We start from the raw sequence: 25968 nt of genomic DNA on the forward strand, positions 1-25968 counted from the left end.
AACAGCATATGGTGTTAATATATATGCATTGTATGTAGACCAGACTACACACACACACACACACAGATCTGACATTCTGCAAGTCTGCAAGCCACCACTGTGCTCTGTCTGTCTGCACACACACACACACAGACTGCAGCAGCACAAATTGGAGGGATACGCCTGAACGTTATACTTGCTATAGTTGCCTGTCATTTCTCTTTGTTTACAATGCATGCACATCAATGTCTGGAGGTAAAAAGCACCGCGTTGTCGCTGCACGTTGCAGGTAATGTGTGTGTTCTGGCTTAAAACGGATGCAATGGCAATGTTTACTGTATGATAGATAGTTCTGAGTCGAAGGCGTTCTGTGCAAAAAAAAAAAAAAACAGGGTGTTAGCTCGTTAGCCTAACTTGGCTAGTTCTTGCCTTTGGCTACGTGCTAGCATGGGTAACAGGATAGGTGGGCACTAAGGGACATCTGGGCACCTTGGTGTTAAATGGGATATTTTGTCCAAAATGTTATAAACAAAATAATTGCTAAATGTTTTAGGTACAGTAAAGTATACATGACTAGAACATGCTTAAACATTAGACAATTAAGGTCTAATAATTCTACAATTGCTACAAAACCTGTATATCTAGTCATTTGGGGGCATAAACAAGAAGTTGAAGGACAAAATCAAGTCTGATCATGACGTACCGTGCATGTTCACATCGTGTATACTTTACATTATTTCAGACCATTTCCACATATTTTAGTTTCGAACATTTTGGACAAAATAGCCAATTTTTACATGGAGGTGCCCAGATGTCCCTAGTAGTGCCCAGCTATCCTTATCCTCTAGCATGTCATCTAGGTTAGCATTGCATTGGAGCGTGGAGGAGGAGGAATAGCTTTAGATAGCAGCAGCGTGTATTATGTTGCAAGTTAGGTTGACAAGACTCTGAAGTTGATGTCATTGTGCTTTGCAATCAAAGTTCATCTTCATTTCCCCCACATTGCTGTGTAACGTATGCATGACATTGTTTTTTTGTGGCATTACGACGTGGACAATGTGTGTGGAAGTGGCTAATGTCAACATATATGCTAACGACGTTAGCTAGTCAATGTTTTTTAACCTGTTGGGTTAGCTACGAGAAGCTAACGTTAGCCCAGTTAGCACTAGTCCATTATATCTGAACTGCCATTTGCATTTGTTAACAGGAAAGAACTGTTGTAGGACAGTTTGTGTGTTTATCAGTGCTGCTCACCGTACGTCCCGTTTAGCTGTAGGACTCACAGCTCTGACCGGACACTTAAGGTTACTGTCTGGCGGCTCTGGCCACAAATAAACAAATAAAAACCCCTGACACCAATGCACGGCACGTGCTGTCATTTGGCCAGGGCAGGTGTTCCACACAGGAGGGAGGTATTGATTGATTGATTGATTGATTGATTGATAAAGAGAGACAGTTGGTTCTATAACTACCTTTTTGTCAGTAAAACTACACAAGTTAAAATTAAAGAAGATATTTGTGCAAAAATGAATAATTAAATGACACATTAAGAAAGTTCATATTTTGCACTTTAATATATGGTTTATCTTATGATTTCAGCCGGGTTGTGCTAAGCGTGTGAAGCCCGGTGAAGGACATCCTTGGAAGAGCAACCTCTCTCTTTGCAGCTCAACACAGGAAGGAAGTTACTTGGACCTCGTCTCAACCCCCATAGGTTTTGAAACTTCGCAAACACGCAGATGACTGCTTGAGAGCACAGAGCGGCCCCACCGTGGCCCATGAGCTGTTCCCGTTCCTCTCCCTGTCCTCCTCGCCCCTCAAGCTGACGCAGAACCCCAGGCACCTGCCCCCCCTCCCCCACCCCCATCCCCACTCCCACCCCCACCCCCACCCCCACCCCCACCCCGGCGTGGCCCCGCCGCATGCCATGGCCACCGGCGGCACGGAGACCATGCATTACATCCACCTGCACAACTCCAGCCAGTCAGTGCTGGAGGCCCTGCGCACGCAGCGGCGGGAGGGCCTCTTCTGCGACGTGACGGTGCGAATACACGACGCCTCGCTGCGCGCCCACGCGTGCGTGCTGGCGGCCGGCAGCCCGTTCTTCCAGGACAAGCTCCTGCTGGGACACTCGGAGATCTCGGTGCCGCCGCTTGTGCCCGCCGAGACGGTGAAGCAGCTGGTGGACTTCATGTACAGCGGCTCCCTGGTGGTGCTGCAGTCGCAGGCCCTGTGCATCCTCACTGCCGCCAGCATCCTGCAGATCAAGACAGTCATCGACGAGTGCACCCAGATCATCTCTCAGAGGAAGGCGGCCGGTGGGGCGGCGGCTGCAGCAGCGGCTGCGGCGGCCGCCGCGGCCGGGGGGGCGATGCTGGGCGGGGTTCTCCCCAAGCAGGAGGAGCGCGGAGGGGGCAAAGGGCGGGAAGGTGGCGGAGGAAGCTGTGCCGTCGGGGGTTACCCCAACTTCTCCAACTTCATAGCGGACTGCGGGGCCAGCAACATGGGTGGCGGGCTGGGGGGCACCGGCGTCAGCGAGAGCGGCACCGGACACCTGGAGCAGGCGAACCCCGTGGGCCTGATGACGCTCGGGGACATGGGGCCCGGCTCCATGTGCGGCGCCGACGGGCTGGCCGCCGGGGCCGGCTCGGTCCTCATGAAGCAGAACGCCAGCTGCACACAAGACGTCAGGTACAAGCTCCGGGACCTGTTGGCACAGACGGCAAACGGCGCCAGCACCAGCAGCACGGGGTGCAGCTCCGGAGTGGGCAGCGTCGACAGCATCGGCAGGGACAGCCTCCGCGGCAACGCCACCGACCTCTCGGATGACCTGGTGGGGATGGAGCGGTACAGCGAGGAGGAGGAAATGGATGGGAGAGAGCGGGGAAGAGACGGAGACCGAGACAGGGGGGCGGGACATAGCCGCAAGCAGAGGCAGCCACTCAGGCTCCAGGTAGGGGGATAAGGGGAAGAGTTGCCATGGTTACAGCTTTCAGGCATGCAGAGCTGCAACGGTTTGCTTTTCTTTCTTTTTCTGCTTTCCCTTTTCCCTCACTGCATTGGCGTATATCACTGAAATGTTTCTGCACTTTATCACAACTGAAGAGAGGCTGTCGTGTAAACTACTTCTCCTCTAGTTGACATGCTATGGCCTTCCGCGTACCTGCTGTGGGTGATTAAGCTAATTAACATCCGGGTGAAGAACTCGTTGCTCTCTCTTTGCTAAATGGCTCTTCTGAAATTTGTAGTCGTGTTTGCATGTGCACTTTTTCTTTTCTCTTTTATTACTTTTTTGTATTAATTTTGACGTTTCCTTCTTAGGTCCTGGGAGGAGAGGGAGTGGTGGTGAAAGATGAAGGGGTGCAGGACGGAGATGGGACCGTCTATGCTCTGGAGGACGGGAGGCGAGATGGAGAGCAGGAAGGCTCCCAGGAATCCATGGCGAGCTTTGGACAGGTGGGCCAAATCAGAGCTGCAGTTTTGTCTTGCAGGTGCACTGCAGCTATGAGTGCTTGTGAGAGGGGGGGGGGGGCTCACTGGAAAATGTGTTAGATAATCAGGGGAAAAGTTATGTGTCGATTTAACCACTTAAGCCCTGTGTACTTTGTCGTACTACGAATAGGGAAAATAGCTGATGTACAAGCTCATGTGTTGTGAACTTCTGCAAATTGTTTTAGTAATTCGTTCGCAATAATGACATGCTCAAAATAGAGACGCCAGGTTGAAAGTGATTAAATAAATTAAGAGTTTATCTCCAAAATTAGATTATCATTATTATGAGACTTTGCATATTATCAGAATTTTTTTTTTTGATTTTTGTCCGTTTTTCAGTTTTTTTGTTTGTTTTTGAAACATTTAAGCATTGGGTGTCAATTGATATGTAGTCTTTTGGGAGTAAATCCCCTTAATTAATGATCAATTTGGACAGAATTGCAGTAGCTCAAAAGTTGGCACAGGGAGGAGAAATTGTCAAGCAAGCATATATGCTGCAGCGTTTTGTGTCTGAAGACTGTACAAGGAATATCTCCCTGGAATATCTAAAAAAAGGATTCTGCCTTGTCTACCAATTCTCTCCAAGGCACTGCATAGCATGTCACTGCAAACTAAGGGAGTCATCCACTAAGTATAAGTGTGGTTTGTCATAGTTTTTATGCATGGCAAACCACTTTATTGTCATGCAAGGCAAACCACTTTATTGTCAATTAGACTATATAGTGCAAGATTTGAACTAAGGGCTTTGATCTGTTTGCACATTACACAGAGGCAATTCAGGGCAGGCAATTTGGTAAAGTTCTCATAGCCCTACGATATGTAAACTTTATTTTCCAGTTGCTGCAGTTTGTTAGAGAGCGTTTTTCTACCGGTTGGGAGTAATTTTTTGCAGTGCACAACATTGGCAGGTGGGGTGTTAACGTATTGTCAGTCAACTGCTGTTAAATTTAGACTGTAGCTGTTTGGCTGCTCTCACAGTCACTTGTGAAGATAACAAGCCGTCATTCGGAGTCCGCTTCTTTTAGAATGGTCCTACTCCTAGCTGACTTGTTAAATAGTGACAGGAAAATGAATTTGCGAATCCATCAGTCTCTATGATGGATTTTTAAAAAAAGTATTTTTCAAAAATGTTTGTTCCTGATTGCAAACATGTACTTTCTTGTTTCCATATGAGAGCTAAGATTTACACCGTGGAATCCTGAGTTTATTTTCCACTGTGAGAATGTAAAAATGGGAGCTACAGTATAGATATATTCCTGCAGACAGTTCTCGACTATCTCCACTGAAATCCTGTCAGATAATGTACAGTTGGTGTGTGCCCTTGACAGCAATGTAGCTGGACTGGTCGGACCACACTACCAATAAATCTCTCTCACTCGTGGAGTATATACACTGTGCTGTGCTATTATGGTAGCAGTTGATTTTAAAGGTGCATTGTGAAATGTGAGGGATATGAAATGTTTACCCCTGGATCCAGCTGAAAGCATCGCTCCTGTCATTTTCACCCGCATTTGCTTGTTACCCATGAGACCGCCTTGAATTCTGAGACGTATAGGCCTTTCCTGAATTAATTTCCTCCTATTCCAGTTGGTTCTTCTGTCCTCCATGGACCTCATGCTTTAACTAGTTGCAGTGTTAATACTTGAATTTACTTACTACATATAAGTAAATGAACAGACTAATGGCATCCACCCCAGTAACAACAAACGAATGGCATCCACCTAACAACAGACTAATGCCATCCACCCCAGCAACAACAGATGAATGGCATCCACCCCTAGTAACGATAGACTAATAGCATCCACCCCAGTAGCAACAGACCTAATGGCATCCACCCCAGTAACAACAGACTAATGGCATCCACAATAGTAACAATAGACTAATAGCATCCACCCCAGTAACAAAGTACTAATGGCATCCGACCCCGCAAATTATCCCTGTTCACATGAGAGTACACTTGAGAGTTCCTCAGAGTAAAACGCCACGGTCGCTTGGAATTGTGAAATTCAAACCAATATGTGAAGGGTTTTCTTTCCTCCATTGTGTTGTATTGCAGGATTTCTATGATGAGCAGGGGGTGTTTTCTGAGAGCTTCTGGCCGCAGAGTGAACCTACTCAGACCATGTCATTCAACCCCAGAGGGAGAGTGAACAAGCCCCTGACTCCCCCTCCCTCCTCACAGTCCATCAACAACCAGGTAGGCGCTCCGATTCACTGTGTCAAATCTTGAGTGTTAATTTAACTCTTTAAGAGTTTACAAATGGAACCACATGGACCCGTACAAGTGACTGTCACGATTACACATTTAAGTTGACGATTAATTGTCACTCAAATAATTGCGATTAACGATGTAATTGTGTGTGTGGCATTGAACTTCGGAACATATGAAGCCTTTTAGGCTTTGTAATCAAACATTGCACAGGGCAGATATGACAAATAACTTAAATATACAAAGAAATTATTGCTATATTAAATAATTTTATACATGTAAAAATAGCTGAAATGGCTGATCTAAAAGCTTACAACGCGTCACGCGTTGTAAGCTTTTAGATCTGCTATTTCTGCCTTTTCTTTATATTTGAAAAGGTGTGAACATTTTTCATGGAAACGATTATGCAAAAATATTTGCGATTATCTCAAATAATTGCAATTAGACGATTATGTAACAATTGTGACAGGCCTACGTACAGGTCCATTTAGTTCCATATATACACAATACTACAATACCACATAATGTTTGTTTTTACTTTGATTCACCAGTGATATGTTTTTATTGGAGAAAAAAAAGTCAAAGAGAGCAACAAACTGCATGTTGTACATGCATGATGCATTCAACATGAATACATTAAGTAATGCAAGCAACGCTTGCATCGCAGCGCAATGCGTCTGCAACTTAATGAGGTGTAAGTAATGGATTCTTTCATTTGAGGCCTGCCCCCACTGTTTGATTAAGTCCAGAAATAGCTTAGAAAAACTTATCATATATATATATATATATACAGTGTGTGTGTGTGTGTGTGGGGGGGGGGGGGGAATAAAAACAGGATTTCCTAATGGGTTAGCAGGCTATGTCATATGGAAGGTCACAGGTTCATATCCGTCTCTTCTGTGGTCTTTTTTTGCACATCATAACCCATTTGCCTTAGTTTCCCCAACTCGCTATCATATCCGAACCGATTAATGGCAAATGCAGACCTGCCAGCCTGTATGCATTTTGTATAGCAGGTACACATTTTGACTCAAAAGTACTCTATCCAATTTGACCCTCTAAAGTACGCAGAAAGCTGGTAACGCCTTATGAGTTTGATGGTGCAGGACTCAAGTCTACGCGCCGACATTTCTGCCAGGATGCATGTTCTAATAATACCGTCTGACGACATAACTTCAAACTGTGTCTTTCTCTATGTATAACTCTGTCTCTGTGTCTCTCTCTCTTGTCTCTCTCTCTCTGTATCTCGCTCTGTCACTCTCTCGGTGTATTTGTCTGTGTGGCACTGTGTGGACCAGACCCTGTGTGTTGTTGCAATCTTTAGAACGCTCCCCAATGACAGCAAAACAATATTGACAAGACAACATTGGTGCAAATGATTGGGTTTCGTGAAAGGCGCTATATACATTCAAGCTATTATTATTATTAAATAAGAGATAAACTGTAAACGTTTTGTTTTACATTCTTATATTACCAACTATTATACAATTTGGTTGCATGTTTGCATGTCCCGAGGGGACAAGAGCTAGTAGATCCCATATGCTGGACGGATAGCTTCATTAGCTTGCACCCGATTGGCTACTTCCTTGCAGACACATAACCTATAGGCTGGAGGGACAATTACTTTGTGATCGTGTGAGTATTCACAAAACCCGCAAGTCTGCAGCAACACCTGATTTGATTCCTCTCGTTCCACTGGGAGGGATGTGGAAAGTTGAACTTGAGATTGTGAATTGAATTGAGTTAATGTTAGCCTGACTGATATCATTGACATCAGTCAGGAGGTAATAATTTAAAAAAAATGAAAAGGGACAAGATTACAACACAAATGTCAATACTTGCTACAGTATATATTCAAGTATATCCCCAGAGTCAAGTAAGCGGCTAAGCGCTCATGTCATTGTTACCATGTTGTAATACTGTAGGTGGTGGCCTGCTATGGTGCTGATAACCTCAGACCCCAAACACAAGTAATAGCAGTTCCACCAAAGCCAAGGCTGAATGAGAAAATGAAGCCATACCAATGAATCGGCACAGAAGAATTATCAGCATGGTATTACTTTCATGATACTATTATAGCAGGCCATAATAGTGAATGAAAACTCTTTTTACCAAGCCATAGCTCATAAGCTCAGATAGTGTGTGTGTGTGTGTGTGTGTGTGTGTGTGTGTGTGTGTGTGTGTGTGTGTGTGTGTGTGTGTGTGTGTGTGGTGTTTGACTGGTGTAAATGTGAAATCTGTGAATGAGCAGGTGAGAAGTCTGTACTTCACTGTCTTATCTTGTACATACAGTACATCTAGGCAATAGGCATCCATGTGCATTAGGGCTGCATGATGATGAGAAAACGTTTATGTTGTGATGAATCAATATAATATTGTGATAGATGCTAGAAATCACAATATTTCTATTACAATAGAAAGTTGATTTATAAGTTGAATAATTTGATGATATGGAGGCAGGTGGGCAAATAACCGTGCAAGGTCCAACGTTAAGTTTATTTTCCTACTTGCCCTTACAAGTAGTACTTCTCCAAAAAACTTTCCCCTTGGGGGTTTAGAGGGTTACAAGTTAGCTAGAACACTTGTGTGTGTGTGCGTGAGACAGAGTGAGAGACCAGCCTAATGGTGCGGATAGTGGCAGCCCGCAACTGATGGGAGAAATCGAGAATGAAAGCAAAACAAAACAAAACATCACTCTCAAGTGGTACTCGCCAGACTGGGCAGGTCTAGACATGTTTTAATTGCCCACAGGTTTTTTTACTTGCCCCAGGGCATTCGGGCATCCGTAAAGGTCGGACCCTGCCGTGTTCAAAGTGAAGCTGAGTGAAAGTGTGCAGGTTTGGTACTCAATTTTCCCAATGTTGGCAGGTCTGCAAATCAGGTCATCAAAGCTGTCTCTGAAAATCATAGGCTCGTGTGTCCGCTGTCCACCAAAGCAGGGTTTTCTTTTTTCCAAAGCTGAGGGACACAAGGCGCTCCTCAAACGCTTATCCCAAAGTTGGATATTTTTTTACTAAAGATAAAAAAGGCGCCTTTTCACGCTGCTGCCATTTCTAGCATACCGTAAAATAGACGGGCTTGCATTGAAAACATTTTTTTTTTAAAGCTTTGGTGGACACAGCCCCTAAGATGAGAATTTAGGTGTCTCTTGTGTTTTCTCCCAGCTGCTTTTCCAGTACCCAGTGAGCCAGTCGCAGCCAGCTCCATTCTTCGTGGGTGGGCCCATGGGAGGAATGGACAGCATGGCCGGTGCGGAGCCCAGTCAACAGCAGCAGGCTCCGCCCCCAGCACCTATGACACCTGCCCCGGCCCCCTCCACTTCTTCCTGTTCCGCAGGCCCCTCCCCTTCATCCCAGGGATCTGAGACCTCATTTGACTGCACACACTGTGGCAAATCATTACGTTCCAGGAAGAACTACAGCAAGCACATGTTCATCCACTCCGGTAAGTTGTCTTGACTGAGTCAGCTGAATGAACACGATGTGTATGTACCACTATATCCTAGGCATTATATAGTCCATGATGTTAGACGTTTAATTTAAATGCCTCCTGTTTGAATCGCTCCCCTAAAGTGAAATACATACTGTCCGTAAGAGCCGTGGGCTGACATAGGGACTGGAGGGGGAGACAGATTCGTCACGTTTTTCTATCCGTCCGGCTGCGGACTGAACTCAACCCGACGTGCTTTCACCATACGTTAGCATCTCCCATAGAAGTGTTGCCAAATTTTGCGAGAGAAATAAGCAACCAGGTCTATGAAGACAAGCCCAAAAGAAGCGACTAGGCCACATGAACGCTTTAAACGGAAAATAGCAGATCTACAAGCTCACACTGCGACGCGTTGTGAGCTTGTAGATCTGCTATTTTCACAAAATCTTGGAATAAAATGTGGAATATTTGGAAGATTTTTGAAACATTCTAAGAACACAAATCTGCCACAAAAAAATTTCAGATGGGGGGTTAGGGACAAATACATTCATTTGGGGGTCCATGACATGAAAATATTTGAGAACCACTGGTTTAAATCATAATTAGCCCAAATAAGCAACAACACTTTAGAAACGAGACCAAATAAAACGCAACCCGCAACTACCAATATTTACAAGCAACTTTACAGAGAAACGAGCTCAAAGTCGCTTATAATCAGCGGACATGGCAACACTGTCCCATGCTACATACTATCGCAACTTACGTATCGGACTATGCTAGGTGTAATAAAGAACGTACGACCGTCCTCACCCCTGACGTACGTGAAAACCCGTCTACGTGCACAATGAAAGTGCCTTAACACCGCCAGTGTTAGTACCATGCCTCATTGCCTCAGGTCAGTGTTGAGTGTTTGCAGGGCAACCTAGAGATGTGCATAGTTGAGCCCCATGGCTCAGCTTACCGACTTTAACCACTAAATTGCACCATAGGTCAAATACTGAGTTAGAGATATAGAATATGACCTTGATGATGATAGAGTGAATGTTGTCGTTATGAGAGTGAAGAAATGCAGACAGCCTTAACTCATTGGCCGCCATTATCGCATTAATGCGATCTAATAAATAGCGCGCCTGGCCGCCAGGATCGCATTAATGCGATCTATGGTCTTTATTGATCTTTATGCTCTGATCACGCTATTCTGTTATGAATCAGGCTAAGTTTCAGGTTCCATTTACTTCAACCACCACTGCATCCGGTTCCATGACTTGGGTTCCGTTTTCGGTTTTACATTTTTCCCCCCAGTCATTTTCGACCATAATAGGGAAACAAACGGTTTTTCACACGCTATGAAAAACGATCGGAGACCTCCCCTCCTATAATCTATGGTCTGGGTGACGAACAGTCATCCCCGTTGTGTATCACAAAGTAATTTTCGCCGATCACAGAATCTGAGACATTTCACTTCCGGTTCATGTGTTTCACTGTGTGAGTGGGTCTGGGAGGGGGCGAGTGTGTCAGCGAGCCGATCAAGCTTGGTATGTGCTGCTCTCTAGTGGTGGAACGATCAAAACGATTCAAGTGTCAAGCTAGACTTTCTATATGTGAATTAAATAACAAAATAACGAAACAAAAAAACACGAAAATCGCTGGCAAGGGCTGCTATGAACGAGGTTTTAACTCTGGCAGTCAATGAGTTAATACTGTATAATATTTCTCCATCTTTCTTTCTGCTGTCACCCTGTGTAAAATGAGGAGAGTTTTAGAGTAACGTTCTAACGACAAGGCAACCTATAGGTATGTTTTGGCATTTTCAGCACCCTCTGGTGTACAAGTGACAGGAGTGAACATACATACATGACAGCTTCATGACAGTAGATGCGCACTCACACGGCTCAACGAGACTAGATGCTTTGAGTTTTTTTTCTGCTATTGGTTTGTGTGTGCGCGCTCACTTGTGCCAAGTCAACCTGTATGTGTCTGTGTCTTTTCTCCAGGCCAAAAACCTCACCAGTGCTCCATCTGTTGGCGCTCCTTTTCCCTGCGTGACTACCTCCTGAAGCACATGGTGGTGCACACTGGCGTCAGGGCCTTCCAGTGCTCCGTGTGCGGCAAGCGTTTCACCCAGAAAAGTTCACTCAACGTGCACATGCGCACGCACCGCGCCGAACGCACGTTCCAGTGCACGGTGTGCCATCGGGCCTTCACCCACCGCACCCTGCTGGAGCGCCACGCCCTGCAACATGCCCATCACACGCCCCAGGGCCAGGCTCAGGGGCAGGGGCGAGGCTCTGGTATGACCTCGCCCCCCAAGCACAGCCCCCCAGCTCTGGGAGGGCCCTCAGGTATGGCTGGCACAGGGGGCATGGGGAATATGGCCAACATGCCCAGCCATGGGGCTTCCTCCACCTAGAGAAAGATCAGTGTTCCTGAATTCCTGAATCCTTAGCTCCACTCTCCCTCCTGACCCCTCTCCCCCTTTCGTTGATCCTTTGTGTTGATGTTAAAAACCATTTGACCAGCCCCTGGTGGGAATAAAATACACATTTCCTGCCACTTCCCAGTCCCACGCGGGTCTAGAAAAGTGCAAAGGTATTAATGAGAATTTCCGAGGTCTTAAAAATGCTACACATGTAATGTTGTGGTTGTAAACCTAGTGTCATTTCTCATATTGTGATGTTGTTTTTGTCAACAATAATTTCCAGTAATGCAGTGATATGGTGCTGCTGATAGTTCATGATGCTCAGCCACTATGAGCTGGCATCATGCTGATCACTGATCCAAAGCATTTTTTAGCCAATCAAGAAATATAGGTCCTTAAAATCCAGATTTTTTTTTAAATTCTAGTATTCAAATGCACCACAAAGAGTCAACAAGGTTCGGAGAGAGGGTCAGATTGGTATTGATTCAGAGTTTGTCGGTGGAGATTTTATTTTATTTAAAGAAAAATGATCTTTTTATCTTTTTTTTTAAGGAGGGGGGGGGGGGTTGTGACGGCTCATTTATGCTCAACGTTAAAGGGATACTTCACTTTCACATAAAATAAACATTTAAAAAATATATTAAAAATAAATGAAAAAAGTAATGGAAAAATCACGGCCCCCTCACGCATTAGAGTGTCCTACTAATGTGTGAGGGGGCCTTTATTTTGCCATAACTTCTTTCATTTTTTTTTAATATTTATTTTTAATGTTTATTTTATGTGAAAGTGAAGTATCCCTTTAAGTACAGATATGGACGGAGTCTTCTATCCATACACATTCACTTCGGACGTATTTTTCATGTTTTCTGAAAGCTTACGGATATGAACTAAACGGAGCAGCGCCGCCGAAAATAGCTTGAACTACATCTAGTTGAAGTGAGACTTGACATTCTTTTTATTAAGTGGCAGCACCTTTTGAGCAGAGGTTGTACGAGTTAGTAAGAACTTTTAAACATATATATATGATGTCAGTTCTCCTGGTCACAGGGACAAACGTGTATTACAGAACAGCTCTTTCTTTAGGTACTGTACATTTATTAGGACCTCCTTGACGTCGCCATGTTTATTGTCACGAAAACGTCTCTGCCCTCTAGTATTGCTTATTATCCATGACGTAAAGGATGCATTGAAGTCATCATGGTTACATTGTTTGAAACTGACATTTATTTTCATAAAGTATGTAAACGGAGCATAAATGAGCCTTTTTAGGTGAAAGTAATTGGAAGGGGGTTGGGATCATTTCACTTGCAGTTCAGTTCTATTTCATTCACAATATAAACTACAGTTTACATACGCATCTCCATCTTCAATCATCTCCATATAGGTTGAAATATAAGAACATTTTTTCATCAAAAGATTTGCAGCTTTTGAGAAATGAAGAAAAAAAGAACGCCATTTCATTTTGAATTGAATGTGAATTGCCTCAACAGTGAATCTGGGAATGAACAGAAGTTTGTTGATGGTTGAGACGATGACTTAAAAGTAATCTAGCAAAGCTAGAGTACTTTGACCACAAGAGTGAGAGTGAGGAGAGTAGGAGTCCAAGATGCACAAGAGAGTGAATGAAATTCACCGTCGAGCGTCAGACAGCTTTCTAAGTTTTTTCGATAGGCACCACCGCACAGCCTAGGATCATATACCTCGAACCAGAATGAGTCACACAATGGCTCTAAGGACACTATAGTTTGAAATGTTTTGGGCATTTCAGCATGTTTTACACAACACACACACACCTACAATTACCTCGGTGGTCCAAAGACAGGCATTATGCTTCACATAAGCTACATCAAGAAGAAACAGTGAAAATCTAAAGATTATTATAGATCAGTTTACTTTTTAAAAAACCTTTCTAAAGAACATAAATGTAAGATTTTTCCTGTACATCGTTACGCTAGCTTTGTTAATCTGTTGCTCGTCTGTGATTCTTCGATGCAAAAATAAGAAAAAGGACGAAAAGAAAAAAAACGTTTGAAAGAACTTTAAAACTGAAAGAGCCATTAAAACTATGTTCAGTAGTTTGAATAATGATGACAAATCAATGATTTTTATCAGGATTTTAGAGTGTATGCGTTTGGTTGTATTTTTGTCTTTCAGGGCTCTTGTCGCTGAATGGGAATGATATGTTGCAAAGAGAGATAAGCCTTTCTCGCAACAGTGAAAAACAGTGAAAAGTCTAATAAAGTTTTTTTATGATTTTAGTCAAACTAAATAAAAAAAAGTACAATCACCCCTTAAAGTTTTGACTTAAAGTCAAAACTGTGATAATGTTGGTTATCACATTAATATTTATTACAATTTGATCGCTATGCACAATTAAGTTTGCACATCATGTGACTTAGACCTAGATGTTGTTTGCCCCAATGATATTTGGCCTAAAATGTTTGTTTTGTCTTATTTTGCACCTAAAAGGTGATCCAAACTTTACTGCTTTTTGCTTTATTTTTATGTTCAGGAAACCACAATGTAACATTTCTATTTGGAATTTATATATGAATAAAAAATGAATAAATTGGCACTGTATTAAAGACAACCTTAATAAATTGAGTAATATATCCCTTTGGTAAAACATTTATTACATTAGTGGATTCAACAGACTAATTTCTGCTTGGTCCTCACTATAAATAATGACATGAAATTCCCCTATTGAAATTAGGAAAAACTGCTTGTTTACAATGACCAGCCTAAGCAATGTGTTGCGTTGCCTTGGTTTGTAAGATTGTAACCTAATTTGCATACTGTATATGATGTGCTTGGCAGCATTACAGATGCAAGTGAATAAATAAAGAAGTGTAACAACTGTTAAGATTTTTAATAGGTTACTGCTAAGTTATAAACACAATTTGTTTTTGTGAAACCCACAAGGTTTTTAAAGCTTTTTGGAAGTTATATTTACCTCATTTGCTAAATGCCAACACCATGCTATGGCCTACCTTTGTAAATGGGCAGTATTAGACTGTTTCAGAGATTTTATCTATCCTCAGCTATTGAAATGGTTTTGATGCATTTTGTCTGAGGCGGACCCTTGTACAGTACTGTAATATGTGTGCTTAAGCCATGTCAGCGCATTGTAATGTACTGTTATGCCTTTTTTTCTCTTTTGTTTTAGGAGGGAACATGATAATTCCCTATTTTTTCCGTTTCTTTTCTACATTAATATTTGTTTAACAGAGGTGAAATATGTCATAAGAAAGTCATTTTATAAAAGCACTTGTCATCATATACCACATCATTTATGTATAAAAAACTAAAGGCATGATTTAACTTTTTATGAAAACTTAGATGTCGTACTTCATTGACTTAATTGAATTTTAAAACAAGTGATTTTAAAAAATATTTCAAAGATTTTTCCTCCAAATAAAGTCTCCTACGGCTTAAAGCCAGTTTGTTGTCATCTGATTTTTCCACCCCAACACATCCAAAAAAGACATTTGTTTCTCTTCAGTGGTATTTTTGGGTGGTTGAGGTCTTATAGCATTGCTGTCATGCAAACAACATCTCAAGCCCCTGGATGGTTCTTTAGAGATTCTACTGGTTCTTCAGCTTAATTTAGGCACCTCTAATAGTGCTATAGTACAGGTACAGGTGTTTTTTAGCACCCTTTTTGTGCAGTGAATTGAATATTTTCGATACATATTGCAAAATTGTCAAGACAAATCCTCAGTGTTTGCAAAAATAATTGAAAAGTGTTCCATTTTTATTTTTTAATTATTTTGTGCGAAATAAGGATGCCATGGTTAATGTGGTTACATTAAAAAGGCTTTTAAATGTGATTTTCATCCAAAACATACCATAAAGTTTACTTTTATGTTCACACAGCAGTAGAAATGGTTTTCTATGAACATTATACACAAACCAACAGTAACTTTATTTGGTCGGTTCTCTTGACTGTTAAGTCCCCATTACTAAAATAAAATAAAAAAGAAACAAAGAAAGAAAGGAAAAGAAAAAGTATTATATAGACAATATAAAAGCTTCCTCTTCTGAAAGGACCCCATAGAAAATCTTTTTCTCTCCTGTTTCAGTCTTTGAAGGTCTGGCTGGTAGTGGCTGAACTCTGGCCAGAAGGCATCTGTTACTCAGCAACATCTGTTCCTGTTAAGCCCAATTTATACTTCGTCGCACAGTGGTGTCACACACTGAAGATTTCACAGACCTACAAGCTCACAGCGCATCACAGATGCGACGCGTTGTGAGCTTGTAGGTCTGCAAATTTTCAGCGCGTGACACCGTCGTGCGGCGGAGCATAAATTAGGCTCCACTCTCTCCCCAGCATGCCGGGGGACACATAGCTTCTCCCAAGGGTGGCCCTTTGTGTGTCCCATTGTCAATTCCATCATTGTCTGCCGAGGTCTGTTCCCATGATGCTGTGGGGTTATAAACCTCTATAGAGGCCAACTCCACTGCTGATGATTTACAGTAATTTATCTCTGCCTATACCATAATTGTATTTTAAAATGTAACCGTAAATTAAAATAAAATTGTTGCAAAACGTATATACTGTTTTGTAAGGTGGCCTAGTGAAAGGACACAAAACCCCAGCCTCTGGGTGACAAGAACAACTTCACTTGGGATTTTTCAACTTTTAGGACTTGAGTACCAAACTCTGGGATGTTATATTCAAGCATTGCTTTACATTTCTCAAATTTAGCTTTACATTTCTCAAGGTTTCAACCACGACTTAACTGGCTTTTTTTCTTTTAATCACTTAAAACCTATCCTACATACTTCTTTGAACAGGGTCCCCCCCCCCCCTCACCACGGCTTTACTTCATCCCTTCTACACCAAATCTCTTTGCCGAAAATTGCTGATTTACAATATTATGTATGTCAGATATTTTCTGCAAATGTTCACCCCAGAATACAGGGACGCATGTGGTTAAAGAGAAGAAATAGGAGTGGTAAATCTAGCATGAGGACATTGTTTTTTATGAATAGCCCCTCCCGTCTGTCTCCTGGGAGACACTTTAAACTTCTGTCAGTAGCCAACAGTGTCTGTATAGAATAGCCCACTATGGGGTCGCCAGGGAAAGATAACAGATGTTACTGATTAACTTTGCTCACAGACCCCAAAAGAACGAAGTGTTGAGAATGTTTACAGACTGGAAAGAACAAAAACAAAGTTGCACACTGTTAAATTTCACGTTTAATAATATTTATTTGGAAAAATATTCTTAGCTAAATCCTTCATTCAAAAACAGTAAAGGAGGCAGTAACATAAGAATTTGTACAATCCCTTTTAAATAACATTTCTTTAAAAAAAACAAAGTCCCATTGACCTGAAGTGCCTTTGCAAATAACATTGTTACAAAAAACAACTTAAATAATAACAAACATCACAAATATACAATATTACAAAATAGAAATAATGTCAAAATCATTAAATTAACTTAAATTAAATCATAGCTTTAAATCATAACTTTTTTCTTTCTATTTTTTCTTCTTTTTTTTTTTTACAAAAAGGACGATCTGTATCAAAAAGAGCAAAACACGTTTTTTTTTATAAAGACAAAATGTTCATGTCCAAAAAAACAATACTATGTCATAAATGGTTTGGAGGGCTTTTTAGGAGAAAGAAAACGCACTTCAATGAACACAGTGATCATCAAGTATACATACAGTCTTCACAGGTCTAAGCGATGGGAGCACAGCCCATGTGAACACCCTCGTGAAGAACCAGGCCATTATGGCCAAACATCCACTGTTCAATGCAGTTCCTGCACCCAGCAACGGCATGTGGGTTAGAGAAAAGACCTGAGTGCAAATGTTGCAAAAAAAAAGACTAAAACCTTGGCTGAAATTGTAACAACAAGACATCACATCGTCACAAAGTGACAGTGTCCAAATTCGTCTCAATCTCGTTACAAAATCAATTTGTCGGCCCAATCAAAGCCAACGGAAACACAAGTGATAGTTCACTTCTTTTAAATTATTCTGTATTATTTTTTGCCCCCGCCCGTTTCTCTTCCCACAGGCCGCCACTGCCTGCACTTAATTTCCAGTAGAGAACCAGCTCACTCTGAATATCAGTTAAACGTCTCCGTATCAGCAGCAGTCTTAAGGTGGGACAATCCCCCCAGGGTTTAGAAGCAGCATTTCAAGGAGTATAAAAAGTCTCCTATATAGCAAATGATACAACGGGCAGCTCGTTGGTCGCTCGTTACACCTACAGAGACACAAAAGAAAATCGAGATTAGTGTTTATTTCCCAAATATCTCCACGGAAAGCACCAGTGTTTACACAACAATTATACTTGGTGACATGACGTTTGGGGGGGGGGGGTTCAAAACTCACCTCAGTTGCAATTATACATTCATCCTTCTCCTCTGACATCACAAACACAGATTTGTACTTGGTGTCCGCACATGCAGACATTTCTGGGCCTCTCTTTTCTGATGCATCGCTGTGGAAGAGAGGAGAAAAACACAAAAATGTTGTTAGCTATGCGGTACTTTGACCTAAAAAGAATCACAGCTGAATTTGTACATTTCAAGACAACATCAGCTTTTCTGCATGAAGCGCTTACCTTTTTAAACGTTTGCTGCGCTTCTCCTCAAACTCAAACGAGTCCAGAGATTGGCACTTGTCCTCACAGGCTGCTTCCAACATGGCTTCTTTAGCAGCGTGCTCGTAGTTTACCTCATGTACGAGGTTATAGTCTGCGGGCAGTTGACGGCTCTTGTAACTGCTCCTCCCCGGTGAGCAGTCTTCATCAGGGTCACTGCAGAAGTCCATCTTCTTGTTGATGTTCTTGACGCCCGGTGTCGCCACGACACTGACCGCCAGGTCCTTGTCGCTGCGGTGACAGTTGTTGGTCAGGTTGTTTATGGTCTCGCCCTCAGTGAAAGTGTCTTGGCCCTCACGCTGGGCCTTTGAGCGGAAACATCCGACCAGCACCGCGCAGCCGGCGAGAAGCAGCAGCACCAAAGCCACCCCAGAGCCGACGGCCATCCAGGGTACTTCTGAGCCGCGGATTGCGGCGTGCTCCGGAAGTAGGAACTGGCAGTTGCGGCCTCCATAGCCGGGCACGCACGCACATACATAGCGGCTGTTCCTTTCGTGGCACGTCGCTCCATTGTGGCAAGGGTTGTGTTCACATCGGCTAATGGGAGAACTGCAGTTGCGGCCGGTGTATCCCGGGGGACAAGAGCAGACGTAGCCGTCTGCATCCTCTAGGCATGTCGCACCATTCTGGCAGGGGTACGCCGAGCACTCGTCGCCGGTGTGGTCGCAGTTCATGCCAGTGAAGCCGTCGGGACACTGACACAAGTAGGAGTTGACGAGATCGACACAGTGCGCTCCTGTGACAGAGTAAGGACAAGCCATTAGTCTTGGATCCATAAAGCAGGCAGAGTGTTGTACCGTAAGTCTGAAGGTCCATGCTGCCTGACTCAAAATTATTAACCACTTTCAAGCTGGTGTCCCTATTTTGGGCATATCAGTATAAGCAAACATTTCTCCAAATTTCTAACAATTCCAAAAAATATTCAAACATAGCCAAAGTAGCATATCTACAAGCTCACAATGCATTGCAGAGTGACGAGTCATGAGCTTGTAGGTCTGTTATTTTTTTGCTATTTTTGAAATAAGTTGTTAAACAAGACATACCGTTTGAACAGGGGCTGGAGGTGCAGTGATCAATCTTCTTCTCACAGTTGAAGCCGGCGTATCCCGTTGGACATTGGCAGTAGTAACCTCCATCAGGGTTATCGGCGCATCGGCCATCGTTGAAGCAGGGACCATCGGCACACGTCATGGCACTCAGTTCACAGGTGTTGCCATAGAAACCAGGAGGGCATACGCAGGTATATGTGTTTTCCTTATCCTGTGTGAAGAGAGGGGCATGTTTATAATTCTATCCTTGAAGCATTATTACAGTATATATTATCTTTGCAATACTGTAATGTATTCTGATCTTTAATTATCTAACTGTATTTGCACTTCAGCGATCCACTGAGCGGTTGCTAAGACGTGTGTACAAACAAACACTATGACTTACAGTGTGACTTACAGTGCAGCTTCCACCGTTGCGGCAGGGGCTTCCCGCACATTCGTTGACCACAGCCTCACAGCTGGCCCCAGTGAATCCTGGCTTGCATGAACAGGTGTAGCTACCCTGGCCAGTGTTGCTACAAGTGGCTCCATTCATGCAGGGCTTGTGGTGAGTGCAGTAGTTGAGATCTGGAAAGACACAGCAGCACATGTGGATTAGCCTCAGAGGAACACATGGCAGAACAACAGCAGCAGGAGAATGTCTTTTTGTTTCGCCGCTCACATAACTTTTACTGTATATCTTCTAAACGCCCGCTGTCCTGCTGTTGTCTCTGTTTATCTCGACACTTGCGCCCTATCATTAATTTTTGTTTTTAACGCTTTTTTTTACACCCGAGCGTTGGCATCTCTCTCGTCTCTTTTCGACTTCAAGAACTTAGCAAACTGTTCTGTGAACGTATGTATTCCACGGGCTCTGCATTTGTTTCTATACACTACGGCTCTGTTTCAGATCAGATTCTCAGAACATAACCCTAAGACTGGTTGGTACTAACCCTGAGTTCTGGGAACCCTGAACTTATACTTTCGAAATGTTTCAAAAACGTTTCCATTATAGCAGATCTACAAGCTCAACACGTGTTGCGATGTGGTGCGTTGTGAGCTTGTAGATTGGCTTTTTCTATGTTTTCTTTTTTGTAATGACATACCTCCCCCTTCAGGGGTGGTCGAGGTTATAATGGAAACAATAAACAAAAAACAATCACAGAACTGGAAAGTTTCAGGTTATGGCAGGTTATGGGTTACCCATCATATAGTGGAAAAGAGCCATCTGTCTGTCTGTCTGTCTGTCTGTCTGTCTGTCTGTCTGTCTGTCTGTCTGTCTGTCTGTCTGTCTGTCTGTCTGGGACTCACCTTGGTTGCAGAAAAGCCCCCCCCATCCCTCCTGACAGTTACACTGCCATGGTTGCTGACACGTCCCGTGGAGGCAGCCCGGGTAACGAATGCAGTCATCGCAGTAACGGCCTTTGAATCCCACTCTGCACCTGTTGTCCAATTAGAAGAACACCGGTCAGTCAGTCCACTCAAATTACCTCATGTGTCCCCCACGCTAATTAATTAATGCTTTTCTGTTGGTAGCAAGAGGTCAGCATCACATGAACTTACTTGCACTCCGCGGGTTTCTCGCAGAAGCCGTGCTCTTCATCACATCCTGGCAGGCAGATCGCTGTATGAGATAAAATGTATTTATAAATGATAATGTTTACAACGGTAAACAGTTGGAACAACATGGTTTATGATTTTTTTTTTATAATAAAGAAAACAGCTGTTTGGCTGCTTACTCTTATTTATATACAAACTAATTAATTAATTAAAAAATGAGTTCCTAAACCAATTAGCTGTTATTTAAAACAAAAGTCTCCTTTATAACCATGGAAGAATGTTCTGCTTAATGTAGTAAATAGAAGGGATGCGCGCGCACGCACAGACGCACGCGCAAGCACACACTTTTTTTTTTCTTCGCTGTGGGTCAAAACTCTTTTATTCATTCAGTGCACACACACAACTCCCCTTAATGTCTCGGATTGGGCAGATAAGAGTGGACAGCTGGCGAGTGTGTTGCCAGTGCGCGACAGCTGCCCCATTGTCTACTCTCTCCCAGCAGCTGCCCACTTCAAACAATACCTCAGCCGCCTCGGCCAATCAGCGGCCGGCCCACTCCGAGAGTAACGAATCGGACGTAAGCATGTAAATTTATGGCACGCGTGAGATTATTCCGAAAAACTTTCCTCAGCCTCATTTGAATAAATCAAGTGGTCGTGTGTGTGGGAGCGTGTGGGAGCGTGGTGTCTCCTTGTATATGAGCGCACACAAGTTGCTAATACTAACGGCTGCCACGAGTAGGCTAATAGGCTATATGCCTACTAAATTCATAACATAACTACTCGCTTATATGATGTACAAGGCACAGAGCTTTCTTGGGTTTAATCCTTTCAGCATCCTTTTGTATAGAACTGTACTTTCTGTGCTTTTTTTTTTGTTAATAAAGTATTCAATCAATCAACAACAGATAGCTGATAGCACTTAAATAGACTGCCATTATACTTGCGTCATGATCATCCTATGCAGTAAAATCCTAAACCCAAAATTGAGTAGGCTACCATCACACTCTCCCAGACAGTTAAATTAACAGTAGTATGCAGTGTTGCCATGTCGGCTTATTATAAGCGACTTGGGGCTTCTTTTTCTGTGAAGTTGCTTGTAAATATTGGTTAGTTGCGCCACATCGCGATGCGTTGAGAGCTTGTAGGTTTAAAGTGCACATAGGCACTCTTGTGAAGTTGCTTCTTTTGGGCTTGTTTTCATAGACCCGGTTGCTTATTTCTCTCACAACACCTGGCAACGCTGGTCAGTTGTACTCACGTTCTGTGCAGTACGATCCCTTCCAGCCCGAGTCGCACACTATCTCGCCTCTCTCTCCGCAGGTGAAGTGGCCGAAGGCGTCGTCCCGCGGCCGGCAGAACACCGAGCACCCGTCGCCGTAGTAGTGCTCGTCGCACACGAACCGGTACGAGTACTTGAGCTCGGTCCTGCCGCCGGTGTGCAGGTCCTGGGACCACTCCTCTCCCACGGTCAGATGTCTCTGGGTGGTTATGGTGCTGATGACGCGATCTGGGTTCTCTGAAGCAATAGGAGGAATTATACATTTGGTTATACATACTATTACGGTTCTCTCAGGCACTTGGTATCTATGTACAATTAAAAGGTATCTTTCTCTGAAATACTCAGGCAGGGTGTTTATTAGTACCTGTAGAGAGGTCGTCTTTGGAGTCGGTGTGTATTGCCTCGATGATCAGCGAGAACGTGCCCTGGAGAACACAACAAATGGCTTGGTGAGACAGGTGGCCAGCGAAGATGTGGAGATAAGATCAAGCATCAAGCATGGCCCCGAGGCGATTGTTCTCTTCTACAGCGCTGTTTCCCAAACACTGGGTCGAGACCCATTTGAGGGTCGCCGACACACATTTGTATGGGTCGCGAGTAAATATCTGTTTCCTACAATTTTTGTAATTATTTCAAAAATGTATTTTTAAAACAATATCTGACATTTAAAAAATCCCCCCAAAAATCAAAAGAATTACATACGATATAAAAACAAATCTACGGCTAAAAAATAATACAAAAAATAAATAAGAAAAAACTTTTAAGAAGTCAGATCTACAAGCTCACAACTAAGCTTGTAGATCTGCTATTTTCACTAGTTGGGTCAAATTTCTCCTTTGGGTCTCCAGCTAAACAGTTTGGGAACCACTGCTCTACAGTCCTGCTGTTACAACCGCTTAACCTGATACGAGGACTTTCTGAGCAGCTGTATACCGAGGCTATACTTTCAGTCTCCAAATGTGGTAAACCGGGTGTTTTACGCACGATTACGCGCGGATTCACCAAAGATGGCGTGGGGTCTGCGGTTTGTTTTTATGCATGCATCACTGGTTCAGGAACAAACACAAGCCAGTTCACTCACCGGCCACGTAAACCCGAAGTTGATTTTGACTGGGCTGGAGAAGGAGCTCTCCGGGATGACATCGGGCACTTGGAACGAGTTGGAGCCGAGCACCGGCGTCACCGCGCCGCCGTAGGTGCACGGCGGCTCCGGGGACGCGTTGGGCTGATAGTGTTTCAGACAGATCCTGAAGAAGGTTTTACATTCGCACTGCTGTTGGAACGACGAGGTGATGCCCCCCTTGCAGCAGTTCTTGTTGCCCTGTACTCCTTTCTTGTTTAAAAACTCCTGCAACTTCACTTCAAAAACTCCCGAGCAAAATCCCTGTTGAGAGAAAGTGTTTTTTTAGTTTTAACTCGAGTTTAACTTCATGGCTATACTAGTGTCGTTTCATTCATTGTTCTTAAATGTTGAAATGATTAACAGATGTAGCTTACCTGACACACCAAGATGGACATAACGGCAACAGTTAGAAGGATGTCACGCCCCATATTAAATAAATAAATAAATAATAAATAAATAAATAGTAAAAAAAAGTCTGGGGCTCAGGCTGTCCTCTCAAATCCGTCCACAGCTCTGAGAAAGATGCATTGAGCACGTTTTGCTGCCTTGTGGTCTTCACATGAGCTTGGTTGTTTAAGCCACGCCGTTTTCATTCATGTCCAAGAAACAAAAGGATAAATCCCAACTGTAAAAAAGTGATCTGTATTTCAAAGGTAAAAAAAAAATGAATGAAAGAAAGAAAGCAAGAAAAAAAAGGCTTTAAAATTCCCTTGGTGCGATAATCCAGTGCTAAAAGTGTAGAGAATTGTTTGATTCGGTTCCTTTCTTCGTTCAAAAGAAGAAGGCGACAAATTTAGGAAGTAGCTTTTGTTGTGTTCTTGGTCTATCCCATGGACAGATTTGTCACTGATCCAACATTCTTCCTCGCCACCTTACTCCCAACGTCTTTCCCTCAACATGAACCGTTCATCTGTTTACAGCAAAGGCCGCCTGCCGCCAGTTTTATACGGCTTGGCGCATGCTATGGTAATAACATGCAAATGAACTGCATCCCACCCCAACCCCCCAATCTGGCCCGAATGTTCACAATGGGACCCAATAGGGCAGGCCAATACCCATGCCCTCGTAGCACAAGAGTAAAACTGCAGGCTACTAGTTGTGTGAAACTATTTGATCTCCAAATAAGAAAAGAGCTTTTAAACAAAGATTGAAAGATGATCGACATCCAGACAACACAATAACCTAATTTAGAAGTTGTGTTGCAGCTCAAATCAGGAATCCAATGATGTATGATGATGATTATGTATGGTTTTGTATAAGACAGACTTTCCAGTAATAGCCCATATGTGTTTGACTATGTGTGACTACTAGCTAATTGTATTGTGCCATGTTTTGTTTAGCAAAACATCTTTCAACTGAAGGCATGGTTGGAAAAGTAGCCTACCAAAAAGAATGCATTGTTAGGTTCATTCTATATATTATGTAGGCCTACAGTATATATGCTGTTGTGTAGGCTATTCGTCAAACCCTGACTCAGTGTGTAGCTTTCAGCACATGGCTTACTTACTCCACCCTCGTTTTGCTATTTCTGGTGATGATGGTGGGAAGAATTTAATGCTTTGAATCCATTCAAAAGCTTAAATAAAGGAAACATTCCTTGGCAGAGATGTGTGACTAGTGAGGTAAACGAGTGAGGGGGGGAAAAACGGTTTTCAATTTGCTCCAAGTAAAAAAAAAAAAAGTGGTGTGAGTGAATACACGCGTGTGTGTGTGTGTGTGTGTGTGTGTGTGTGTGTGTGTGTGTGTGTGTGTGCGCGCGCGCGCGTGTGTGCGTGCGCGCCCGCGTGTCTGAGAGTGCATGCACATTTCCGCGCGCGCCAGAGAGAGTCCTGAGAGCACTTTGTTATTGTGTGCTGGAGGAATAAGTTGTGTGCGCTCAGCTGTATGGTAATTCGGGCAGCACCTGCTCTCCCCTCAATAACAGTGCGCGAGCCCCCCCACCCCCCAACTTTGAAGGAGTCCCTTCAGTATAAAACAGGGGTCTTCAACAGGGGGTCCGGGACCCCTAAGGGGGTCCTCGGAGCTACTATGGGGGGTCCGCCAAATCTTTATGTGATAGGATGTATTTTTTTGTTTTACATTAACCACTAGAACCTCCCTATTCTGAGGGGAACATTAGCCAAAAATAGCCGATCTACAAGCTCACAACACCTCAGGCATTGCGAGCTTGTAGATCGGCTTTGGTTGGCAACGAGGTGTAGGTGTAGAGGGGGAAAAAGAGCAGACCAAGTAAACAAAAAAAGTTTTATCTGAAACACAATTTTATACAATATAGAAGGGGGGGGGGGGGGTCCCTGTGTACAGCTTATACATCTGATGTTTACTCGTTCTTGGAACATTTGAAAATGTCTTTTGCAGCATCATCTCCATGGAGATGGCTTATACATATGGAGGCGATTCCGAGCAAACGTCACAGACTTGGGGGACTATTATTCAAGTTCTACTTTTGTGTTGAGGCAATGTGGGGGGGTATGGGGGGGGGGGTCTTAATTAGGTCGTTCATTATAAGTGTGATTTTCTGTTGGATAATGGGCATGGCCCGCGGTCCATAGTTACCATCAACATATACACATACATTGCGTCACTCTGTTAAGATATGCACCTCGGGTTTTTAGCCTGCATGGTCATTGGTCAGGGCCTTCTTTTGATGAAGTTGTAATTAAGCTACCTGCTGTCTGACCACATTGTCAACACAACTATGGGATGACAGCAAACTCACTGAAGACGTGTGCGTTGGCTTAAAGCCTTTCAAATTCAACCATGTTTATGGTATGTCTTGACTGACTCTTATTCAGTCTTATTGACAGAAGTGCACTGCATGGACCT

The 25968-nt window shown here is 43.3% G+C and overlaps 2 protein-coding genes across 4 annotated transcripts; one reads left to right on the plus strand and one right to left on the minus strand.

The window, feature by feature from the left end:
* The first annotated feature begins 129 nt into the window (after positions 1 to 129).
* On the plus strand, positions 130 to 12060 carry zbtb45 (zinc finger and BTB domain containing 45). 3 transcript variants are annotated; one of them, XM_080448981.1, is made up of 6 exons: positions 130 to 268; positions 1579 to 2932; positions 3301 to 3435; positions 5528 to 5668; positions 8845 to 9124; positions 11104 to 12057. In XM_080448981.1, exons 2-6 carry the CDS (start codon positions 1907 to 1909, stop codon positions 11517 to 11519), a joined length of 1998 nt encoding a protein of 665 aa, XP_080305107.1. In that variant the 5' UTR covers positions 130 to 268; positions 1579 to 1906; the 3' UTR covers positions 11520 to 12057. The 3 variants fall into 3 exon arrangements, with proteins under 3 accessions (XP_080305107.1, XP_080305108.1, XP_080305109.1); XM_080448982.1 differs by lacking the exon at positions 130 to 268 and adding an exon at positions 851 to 993; XM_080448983.1 differs by lacking the exon at positions 130 to 268 and having other exon boundaries at positions 1702 to 2932; positions 11104 to 12060.
* A 4820-nt stretch (positions 12061 to 16880) lies between these two features.
* On the minus strand, positions 16881 to 23979 carry dla (deltaA). Its single transcript, XM_080445978.1, has 11 exons — positions 23517 to 23979; positions 23101 to 23403; positions 22384 to 22444; positions 21999 to 22256; positions 20742 to 20802; positions 20490 to 20620; positions 19597 to 19766; positions 19194 to 19410; positions 18112 to 18886; positions 17880 to 17988; positions 16881 to 17751 (listed from the first exon to the last, which is right to left on the minus strand). The coding sequence occupies exons 1-11, from the start codon at positions 23568 to 23570 to the stop codon at positions 17746 to 17748; spliced, it is 2145 nt and encodes a 714-aa protein (XP_080302104.1). The 5' UTR covers positions 23571 to 23979; the 3' UTR covers positions 16881 to 17745.
* Positions 23980 to 25968: the final 1989 nt, after the last annotated feature.

This window comes from Gymnoscopelus braueri (genome assembly GCF_963280865.1).
Source record: "Gymnoscopelus braueri genome assembly, chromosome: 2".
Lineage (NCBI taxonomy): Eukaryota > Metazoa > Chordata > Actinopteri > Myctophiformes > Myctophidae > Gymnoscopelus > Gymnoscopelus braueri.